Genomic DNA, 11,081 nt, shown 5'->3' with positions numbered 1-11,081 from the left:
CTGACAGCCGCCCCAGAGCTGCGATGCTATCTTCAGCTCTTCAGCCTGCTTCTACAATTACTACTGCCTCTCTGGCCTCAGGGCCTCCAACACCAGCTTGCACTCTGGAACCCGAGACACACTACATTACACACATCGATTCATTTGTACAACAACATTCTCACAGAGATGTCTATAATCATTTACACAAATACAGTGGAATGTATTGTACATACACAGAAGACCCAAAAAATAAGTACAGTATACACAATCTTCATTACATAACATGCCATATATATCAAGCTTCCTCAATTCTAAATGTGAAATGAAGTTATCCTTTACTGACATAGATAGAATCATTATTCATCGAAATAACATAATAAATCTTAGTCATCGCTCTATAAATTGGATATAAAAACATCTTGACATTTGGATGGAAATCCATTTTCAGATTTCATTTAGCTGCACTACAATCAACCCCAACCTTATAGCCATACACCGAAACATTTGACTGGGATATGACCCCAAACCAATACCTTTCTCCACCACACACCTGGTTATTTTATCTCTCCTTGTGCCTATTGTTGGCCTAATTGAAGGTGGCTTGGCTGGTTGGCTGGCGGCTGACCCCAGTCAGAACAATGCATACCTGTGGCTCTCACCAGCTCTGTGTAATTGTCTCTTCAAGTGAGGCCCTTTTCCAGTCGGCCCCTGAGGGGTAGAGCCCTCCACACTCATCCATCACTCAGTCACTCAGCCACTACAGGAAGTGGTTAACATGGGCCACCTCTGGGATGGCGGTCCAGTGTGGGGAGGAGGGGCGCGGTGGTGGCTTGAGGTTTTGGGGAGAGACATACAGAGCATTAGCCATCACTTCATCACTGGGAGTGACATCACTCAATCAATCACCCCATCAGTCAGTCTGTTGTAGCAGTTGTTTGCTCTGCTAATCCAGCTGGTTCTTTTGAACTTTAGAGAAACACAGAAAGCAAGAAGCAGGTGGTTAAAAAAACAGGACCTGATGCAAAGGTGTGTTGAGTGAGAACAGATGTAGAGAAACTAAAAAGTTTTGTCTTTAATGTCCATTATATATGTCTCGGAAATGGAGGCTGCATGTATAAGTCTCCTGTCCACACTTCTTTGCTTCCATGCAGAATTGAGCATTGACCTTAGAGGCCAAACTGACAGAACAAGCCCCAACTAATTCAATAAAAAGCCTTGAATTATGCCATATTGGTGCAATATTATAAGTGTTTAGTGCTAGTGACTCGATTTCTGAGATGTAAAATCAAAAATCTCTCTTTTTCATTGAAACTGGATGTGAACTTGATGAAAGTATAGACAGCATAACCATAGTGAGTAGCTTGAGGTCAGTAATGATGGAAACCCTGTTTGTTCACTATTGAAGATTTTATCGGTTGTGGAAAGCATGAGTATCATGCTAGTCATATGTCAAGAAGTTATTTGTTATCTCTGGGATCATGTGTTTGGTTATGTGTGTGTGTCCATGTGTGTATCTGTCTGCAGCTAATCTCACATACTACTGGACCCATCAGCCTAATATTTTTTGTGCACATTTATTACTGTATGCTCAATGACCTCTCGTGTTTGCAGTGATTCACAGTTTTTGAAAAATCTATTTTATAACGCTATTGTTTGCTCTGGTTTATTGACTGCAGACTCCTCACTCCCCTTAACCAGCTGGTAGTAGTGATCAACAACTGCTTCAGTTTGGAATCTTGTTTCCGCTAGGGAAGCAATCATGCCTTGTTGTCACATTAGATCAAATCGGTGCCAAACTTTTGCGACAAAGCAAAAGGCATTTCCGACAATCTGCTAGGCTAAAATCAAGGCTAGTCTGTTGCAGGCCACATTTTGGCCTTTGTCAAGGTTCAAAAACTGAGATCCATAGAAAGGTTTGGTCTCATCGCGAACTGGAGCATCTGCAGATTCATTTCATACCCAATATGTTATGATTCACTAAATATAGGCATAATACAATCTGAATAAATCCCTATTTTTGTTATTTTTGCCACCATCTTGATTGTACACACCTGGCGGAGATCTGCACTCTACTCAGTGCACTCTTCTAGTTATATCTGTTATTTATCTGCTTTTGTTTTAACCTAGGTGGAAAAACAAATGTTGTTTGCTCCATGGAGCAATGGATAGTAACTTGAAGGCATTTGACAGTTCTATATGTATTTCTGTAACTGACAGTGGCACATTAAATTGTGCAAATAAAATATTAAGAGTTATTTGTACTACTACTGTACACATAAGCACTATTTGACCTTGGTCTGGCATGGATATACTGTTCATTACTGTCCATTTTCCTGCCATCAAGCTAAAAGGCATCTGGCAAAAAAGGTCCATTCCTGTCCTATTTATCTTGATCAAGAGAACAATTCTGGAGAAAGGGTACTCCAGAGCACAGTAACTCACCTCCACCACAGTGGGAGAGTAAGGAGACACATGCATGCTTGCATGGACTGACTAGGTTTAGGGTCAGGTAAAAAAAAAAGAGGAGAAATACAATCAATTAACATTTAACCTACTTAAACACTTATACATTCATGTATGACGGAACTATTGTACATGTTGTGTGTGTTATTCACCAGAAATTGAGTAAGTGATGGACACAAGCACACAGAGAACAGAGGGACACAGGTCGTTGGATAAAACACTGTTTTTTATTTACTGCCATTCCTATTGCTTCAGACAGACAAGCTGTGGTGCAGGGAGCACAGAGTGATTCAAACAAGTCAATGCTACTGCCGATCTACAAACAAATCTCTCTGACAACAACAAACAACAGAGGCGCGGCAAAAGAAGAAGCAAGAAGAACAGCTTTTGGCAACCATTAACATCTTGGAAAAAACTTCAGAAGTAAAAAAAGGAGTGCATTCTGCATTTTTAATAGTAAACAGCGTCTCTACTTCATCATGAACTAGATAGAGAAATAAATCAAACGAGGAGGGCTGCTACACTGCTTTGACGTCGGCCCCCTTTTCCACCCTTTTTAGCTTTTTTGAAAGTGGATTTTGTCAGAAGCGCCGGATCTTTCTCTCGCTCTCTCGGATGGCCCGCAGCATTACAGGGGAATGTGGTGCTCTACACACTTTAAGAGTAATTAAAAGCGATTGAACAGCTGTTTATGAGAAACGGCGGTTGTGTTCCGGGTCATTCTATCAGAGCTGCCTTTCATCAGAGCAGAGGCAGAGGGGCCCCGCTGCTAGTCTCTGTTTCTCCATATGCACATCTTCAAGAACAAACAACTGGCAGGCTGCCTACAGGCTCACACACACTATCACATTCATACACACGCACCTTCATGTAGACACGTGGGAGAGCGAACATGCACAAACACACAGGCCAACGACTGATCACACGTATATTCACATGGCTAAATGTACGCATACGAACACACACATACACACTGTCACACATCAATATGGCACAAGCACACCATCACACCGTAAACACTGAACGACATATTCTTCATGTTCTCCGTTGGGTGACATTCATAACTTTCTTATCATTATCTTTCTTTGGTCTCTTTAGGCTCATTCCACTTCTGAACACAATAAAAGGGATTACACTATACACAAGTGAAGAATGCAATATCATGAGAGCAAAGTGAGTTTTTCTAACCATTCTACACTGTACTATAACACTGTGACAAGTAGAAAGCATATATGTATGTACTGTACTGTGACTACTGAGAATGAGTCAATCCATTGATAAAAGCATGTCTGGGTTACATGAGATTAAGTAACAGAGTACACTGAAATAATAAATAGTTACACAATGTATGCTAACACTGAAATGCAGGTTCCACTTATGTTTTGTTAGACCGTTGTGACACTAGTAGCTTGGTGCTAAGCTTGCGTTGTTAGCATGTTACTGAAGCACTATTCTTGCTATTGTGGTGGTCTGGTTTTTCCTTCCAGCCAAATCCAAGATGGGGTGGCTGAGATGCCGGGGATCATCTGGGTTGGTGAAGGGTGGAGTAGGGGGGGAATGTAGATGCCCCAATCAAAAGGAAATCAATCTTGGTGTGATCAAAATGGAGCTGTCTTCGATGGTCTGTCCTCATCACCTGATGTGGGGCCATTCAGAAAAGCTGGTGGGTTTTTTTTTTTCCCTTGTTTTTCTTTCATACTCCCTCTATCCATCCTTCACATCCTGTTCAAGGAAATAACAAAAAGAAAAAGCCAATGATCAAAATGCATCTTGGCATCTATTCACAGCCTTGCTACCAACAAGTGTTTGAAATACCTTAATGGAGGCCTTGAGGGGCCCAGGTTACACACCAATTATGATCAGCTAAAACCACAACAGAGCTCACTTTGTAACATGTAATGAATGGGACAGTTCATATATAAACACTGAATTATTACATATTATGTAGTGTGTACGTGTAATTAATCTGTGACATGACTTGCCGAGTGGTTTGGCAGAGTTCTGTGTATGAAAATTCAGGGCCAACCAAAGCAAGGTTTGATGAAGTCCTCAAAGCTGAAAAAGTGATTTTGAAATGAAATGTAACTTTTGGAACAAAGTGAAGTCATCTACAATTGTTTATTTAATTGTGTCATGCTCCTTTTGGTCCTAAGTGGCCATTTAGTTTGCTTTGGACCAGCTACTGTGCATGTGTAGCTTGGCATACACAATATGCAACATACAGTTTACATTTCTTATTTGACTCTTCACACATTGGCCTATAAGTAATTATGTCAGTATTCATGTTTGTGTGTGAATTTATGTGACAGTAAAGGGATTATACATGTATACATGCATGTGTATGAGAGACTAATATAAAAACATGCTATGGATGCAGTCTGTTTACAAAATGACTATTAAATCTTCCGAAAGTCACCAACAACACACCACTCGTGAATTAATGCAAGCATAAGTATGTGAGTACACAAAGTGTACATAAGAAAAATTCTAACATCTTTTTCCACTTTAACATCTTGCGCCCACCTCCATAGCAGTGACTCCACTCTGTTGATGATGTCAGCCAGATCAAAGGGCAGTGGCATGCTGGGGTCATCCACACCCCAGAAGGGCCGGTCGACAGGGGCCTCCTCAGGGGGTAATGTCTGGGCCAGACTCGAATGGCACCTGAGGCGACAGGACACAGGAAACAAACGCACCCATTAACTCCTCCCTCTCATCAAAACCAACTGGTAGACTCTCATCAGCATCAGGACACGTGGTTAAAGGGAAGGTCTCTGGTCACTCACAAAACTTGCCAGAGACATTGACAATACCATCCTGGTAGACTATAGAAAAGGGAAGCCTCTGGGCCTACTTCAGGCATACTCACACCAAGCCAAAGATGTAGTTAAAATGCTGTTATTGGTTAGGGCATATCACAGTTAAAAAATGTATCACCAAAAGGAGAACACTGATGCTGGTGTAATCCTGGCCACTAATTGTCTATATGAGGAATCATGACATTCCACTCTGGTTGACTCCTCTTTCTAGCCACACCCTGAGGAAGTCCCACTGTGGGTATAAACCAGTTGGTCTTCTTTTGGTGATATTTTTTTAACTTTGATATGCCCTAACCAATGAAGGCATTTTAACTACATCCTTGGCTCAGTGCGACAGTGCCTGAAGTAAGCCCAGAGGCTTCCCTTTGTCTGTAGTTGACCAGTTTAATTTCTAGAACACCTTGCATCACCTGGAGTTTACTACTTTATAACCATGAGCACGCGGTATTTCTCAATGTTGCTTTTGTGAACCGTCTTCATAGAATTTGGTCATTCTAGCAATGCAAATTAATATACAGTAAAGCTAAAAGTTTCTTCAAATTACTACAACTTCCACTGTGGAAATCATTACAAAAATCAGTAAGTGGTGCTGGTTGACAACAAGAGGGGTGTGTGTGTGTGTTAACTCATCCCTAAACACACAGTGGGTGTTGTGTGTTTGACCAGGAGGCAGTCGGCCTGTGTGTTTCCTCTTGTTTTTATGACTCCTAATAATACTGGACCCAATTAGACCCTCCAGGATGTGAGAGAGTAAGTGTGTCTGTATAATATGTGTCTGCACACGTGATGTTGTTTGTGGAAAATTGGCAAAGGCGACAGTGAGAGATTTATTTTTCTTTTCTTTTTGGGTAAACATTTTTTCCTCCACATTATTGTTAAATATACTGATATTTTATTGATATCAACATTGATATCATTGATATTTATCTGTCTTGCACTTCCTTGCTTTGCCAATACTTTTCTCGATGAACTGAATTAACTGAATGTGAGAGAGAGGGTAGAGAGTGATAAGTCAGGAAAGTGTTTCTAATGCAATAAATAGCTGCAGGAGTGTCAGGCTGATGAGGCACCATGATATAAAGTATTATGATTAATGCCCCATTCATCTTACACACATACAGACACACCGAGCAGGATGCTTTCACAAGAACATCACTCTCTGTTGTTGCAATCCTGACAGAGCAGTGAGAAATCCAGCCTTCTCATGTCACTGCATGATTTTTATATGATTAATAATCTGAGGTTAGTTGTAATTTCTACAGTGTTTGGAATCCCTACAGACCTTAGCCACATCTTTTGTCACGCCAGTGTAAATATTTACTGCAGTGACTCTGCGTTTCGCCCCGCTGCCTGTCATTGTAAATCTGCCCTCCCTTTGCCTCTTGACAGACGAGAATGACCCCCTGACCTGGAGGTGCAAGAGGGAGAGGTGGAGGGTGGCATTTGTATGTTGTGTGTGTAGTGTGTGTGTGCGCGCTTGTGAGTGGTGGCCGAAGAATTTCCTTCTAGAGGCCAGTGATACTCCCAACTCAGTCATATCCTTTTACCCCATCCACACCCTAAAAACCTCAAACAAACCCCTCACACACAAACACGACCACCACCATCTTGTGGCTACTGGCTGAAGCAGGGGATGGAGAGGACAGAGAGACGAAGAGAGGGATATGGGGGTCGGTTATGGATGAGATGAGGGGATGTTAAAGTTGTCAGGGGACAGCCAGCGGCTGCCACAATTTGTGGTTATATATATTCACCGGAGCCACTTAATGTTCGACTGGCTCTCGGCCTAAGTGCTGCATTTTGGTGCGGTTAGCCCTTTAAAGAGCTGCTGCATTATGGTGGTGAGGAGCAGCATTAACATCCACTGTTCTAATATATCTTCTGCGCTCTGGATCAGGGCCTGATAATAGCATCTGTTAACATGCACTAAGTACCATTATGTAGCACATCACTTCATAAATAATACGATTAGGCGACCTTGGGGCTTTGCGACGAGCCGTGTGTTTAAATGTTCTCATCATTTATTTAGGGTGCGAATTAAAGGAAGCGCCACTTCAGAGGAGGAGGAGGAGGAGGAGGAGGAGGAGGAGGAGGACATGGCTGGCATACATATCTACAGAGTGTGCAAGAGAGAGAGAAAGTGCTAACTGACCCAGACAGCACACACTCACGCACACACAGCGTGGCTCTGCTGACATCAGCTTGAGGACACCATAGGCCAAGGGAACCCAGGCCTTTGATTTGGTCTGATTAAGTATTCATGCAGCAGGGCTATGAGAGAAAACACTCGCCTCTTTTCTGCTGCCCTGACTCATAATGAAAGGCTACATACCGTAAAAACCTGATCAGCCACCTTCAACAGAGCTGCTGAATTTATCTGACAAGGGATCTTGCAACATTAGCTTGAAAATAGAAGGCTCCTGGTTTACCACAGATATAAAAGATATCAAGACTGGAAGACTATCAAAGATAATATAGTCCAGGTAATTCAGCACACACTTTTACACAATCTACCACTGTTCACAGAGTACCGTCCCTTGACTGCTAAAATGGAACCAAACAAAAAGTCAATATCAAGCGAGGTGCCTTAAGCTCTCCAGGGCTCCTGTTAGAAATTCAGTGTAAGCCACAGTGGCGTACAAACAAGGCTCACCAAAAGACTTTCCCATGGCAAAACAGCCCACCTTAAAGTTAAGGTCAAAGACAAAGAGGTGTGTGTGGGGGGATGAGGAGGGAGGGTATATGTTTGTGAGTCCAGGCTGTTCCAATGGATTAACCCCAGACAGATATGGGCCTAACTATCCCATCTGGCGCTCGGTCAAGAGAGATTGGCAATACAATCACTCATTTCAATTTGCCCTGAAACCTTATAGCCTGGCAGGCCCCCACTCAAATGGTATGCTAATGTGAAAGGTATCTAAGATTCTATTGCCTCTATTCCACAGAGGCATTTCCCTCCGAGCAGCACAGTGCACTTGAACTGCGGCTGGGGCGGGAGCTCCACGGCCCTCGCTTCAATAAGGGCCGGAGCCCCCTTTGCGCTCAAACTAACCACTTTAGCTAAAGTGAGTGTTAATTATGGACAGGCAAAGCAGTCAATAAAAGGTTAATGTAAAAGTCAAAGGATAAATTCCTTTAAGCATTGCATCATTCCACCATCTCTGCGACCAACACGCTGCTCGCAGGTCTCCTAATCAATACGTTTTACTGTAATGCGCTCCCCATCGATTTCCTCCCCCTTGGTCCACAGTCTGGGCTTCATCACTTGGTTAAAGAAAGGGAAGGGAGAGGGAGAGAGACGTAGGGTGAAGAGAGAGGGAGAGAAAAACGAGTAAATAAAATGATTAACCTCGGTTTCACTTTGTTGTTTCACTCTTAGTCTCTCTCTGAAAGGCTTGTTAGAAGAGTGCAGGGTGGTCCAATATCATCACTGCCATCACCACCATCCCAACCATTACAATCATCAGCATCATCAGCTCACTCAATCTCTGGCTGGTGTGTAATTGTGTAGCAGTACACTCAAGCAGGGCCATACATTAAAAGGCCCTCTGCTCTTAACAGGATGGAAATCCGCCTAATAGACAACATCAGTGCTTCCGACTCATGCAATTACACTGATAAATGCACAATTGTGTCAGGCCAAGTGAAAAAGAACCCAGAGAACGCAGATAGGAGACAACACTTATTGCATTATTGCTACAGGAGGTCATTTGTAACCTCATGGGACAAGACAGCTCGGGCGGCTTGACATCATCTTAGGACATGGGTGGAGTCACGGCACGCTGATGCAAAGCTTTTTGGAAGGGATTTAAAGAGGCTCAGACATCTTTTCTAAACTTGATGTGGTTCGCTTGCTTTATGGGGGAGCCACGCAAATGCCCTTTTTGTTGGTGCAATGTTGAAAATGTATCGTCTCTATGAAATATCAGCATAGTACCTTAGACAACAGCCCAGACCAGTATCAAATCCACTGAACACACCTTACGAATTTACCTTATAAACCAGTTCATTGTTTATTGTTTATTATCTGTTTATATGGATATACGGAAAAACTTAAAGACTAAAACTTTTACTTGATAGATTATGTATTTGTGGCTTCAACTGCTTGAATATTTTGTCCATTGTTGTATGGTAATAAAAAAGAGAGAGACAGGAGCCAAATGATTCATTAGACAGCTCTTGTTTACAATTTGAACACGGTAAATTAGGAATCATCTGCAAAGTATGTGCCATGCCCTACGCATTACACTGTTACACGGGACCAAAATAAAGCTTGTTTGAAAGAGCAATGACGCAGAACATCAATCAATCATCTGTGTCAATTTTGAGATGTATTATATGCCTGTACTGATCATGGAAGCGAAATACCTCAGATCACCTGCTTCCTCATGCTCTGCTTGCACTTCATCTGACTCTCAATCCTGTGCAGGTGTGAATTTTTATGGTCTTGGCAACCCCAGTGCCCTGATAGCTGAGAATGCAATCAAACAAGTCATGAAAAAACAGGCATGTGTCTCATAAATCAGCCTACCCCTGAAGGTAAGGCATGCAATCCCATCCAAAGGAGAGAAAGAAAGAAGTATATTATCCATGTACATTCTGTATCTATACAATGTTGTGTAAGAAACGAGCAATTGAGCACATCTGTCTTTGTATATCATACAGTTATATAACAGGTGAGAGACAGGTAGCATTTATCTACATACTTAGCTTTCTACTGCGTTGTGCAAGATATTACTGATGTCATGAAGAGGGCAGTATGATATGGACACATTCAGAACAAGACCCAGCCTGTGAGGTGTGAAGCTTGGGATCTCAGCCTACACCACCCAGGACTCCAAAGGTCCTGTGAACTCTCAGGGCTGTCCTCATTAAAGCCCAACCAGCGCCTCAGATCCCCACCCACCATCCCCGACTCCCATTATCCCAACCACTGCCACATTCAGCATTAAATGTAAAGTGGTGCAGAATGTGCAGCCAGCCAGCCAGCCAGCCAGCCAGAAAGCGTGGGCAGGGCCGTGTCTTAACCGTTTCCTCAGGATCAATCAAATGCTATTGTGTCTGCAGACAGCTGCTGACTGTACACTTTGTGAGTGTGTGAGGTGGGCAATTGTGGAGAGAGAAACAGAAAGAGAAGGGGGGGGGGGGGTGGGGGGCGTCATCAAATACATGACATATGTTCCTTTCATTTTGATTCCCTCTAAGGAGTCTAGGCTAATAAAACTAACATCTGATGCACTCTTTTTCCCTTTAATTAATGGTTGTGGAAACCATGCAAAAATGCATTAGCAAGGAGGGGTGGGAGACGAGGTGGGTGCTGCTTGGTGAGTTCAACACTCCCCCCCACGTGCCACCACAGCTCTGCTGCTGCTGCTGCTGCTGCTGCTGGGAACAATGATTTTGTCAAGGAGCACGGGTACCTTTGGGGTGGGGCAACCCCTTCCTCAGACTCTGTGAGGTCTCCCTCTTGCCAGCTGCAGTCTGGGCTGCTCATTAAACCACATGAAACAAATAAGGCTCGTTACTGGCATCTCCAGCCAGTCGGGAATGCAGGGACCCAAGTTTGCATTGGGTCCATGTACTGTATGTAGAGTTACTTGGAGTTTATGGCAGCCACAGAGAAGGATCGTCGTACCTGCACAGCCGCTGCTTACCTCACACCCTGAGTGTTTGATGTGGCTTGGCTGGCTGCCCCTTCTAGAGGCACGGTGAAACAGATGTAACTGAAAAACACACACAAAGCTAGGTAGCCTCTAAACGCCATCATAATTGGAGGCAATAAAACACTATTGCAGTCTGGAAGTGCAAAGGAGGCAA

The 11,081-nt window shown here is 43.1% G+C and overlaps 1 protein-coding gene across 4 annotated transcripts in view; it reads right to left on the bottom strand.

Annotated features, from left to right (window-relative positions):
- Positions 1-2,653: 2,653 nt before the first annotated feature.
- fto (FTO alpha-ketoglutarate dependent dioxygenase) overlaps positions 2,654-11,081 on the bottom strand; it is a 121,377-nt gene continuing 112,949 nt past the window's right edge. For 2 of the 4 annotated variants that reach the window (XM_044330793.1, XM_044330865.1), the window contains 2 exons: positions 4,969-5,109; positions 2,654-4,167 (listed from right to left, as the gene is read on the bottom strand). In XM_044330793.1, the coding sequence (XP_044186728.1) occupies positions 4,161-4,167; positions 4,969-5,109 (148 nt within the window). In that variant the 3' untranslated portion in view covers positions 2,654-4,160. Of the gene's footprint in view, positions 4,168-4,968; positions 5,110-9,632; positions 9,736-11,081 lie in introns of those variants that run through there. The other 2 variants (XM_044331026.1, XM_044330941.1) reach the window with 2 other exon arrangements.

Source organism: Thunnus albacares, chromosome 1 (assembly GCF_914725855.1).
Source record: "Thunnus albacares chromosome 1, fThuAlb1.1, whole genome shotgun sequence".
In the NCBI taxonomy this organism is placed as follows: Eukaryota; Metazoa; Chordata; class Actinopteri; order Scombriformes; family Scombridae; genus Thunnus; species Thunnus albacares.
This window is presented reverse-complemented; position numbering and strand designations above follow the sequence as displayed.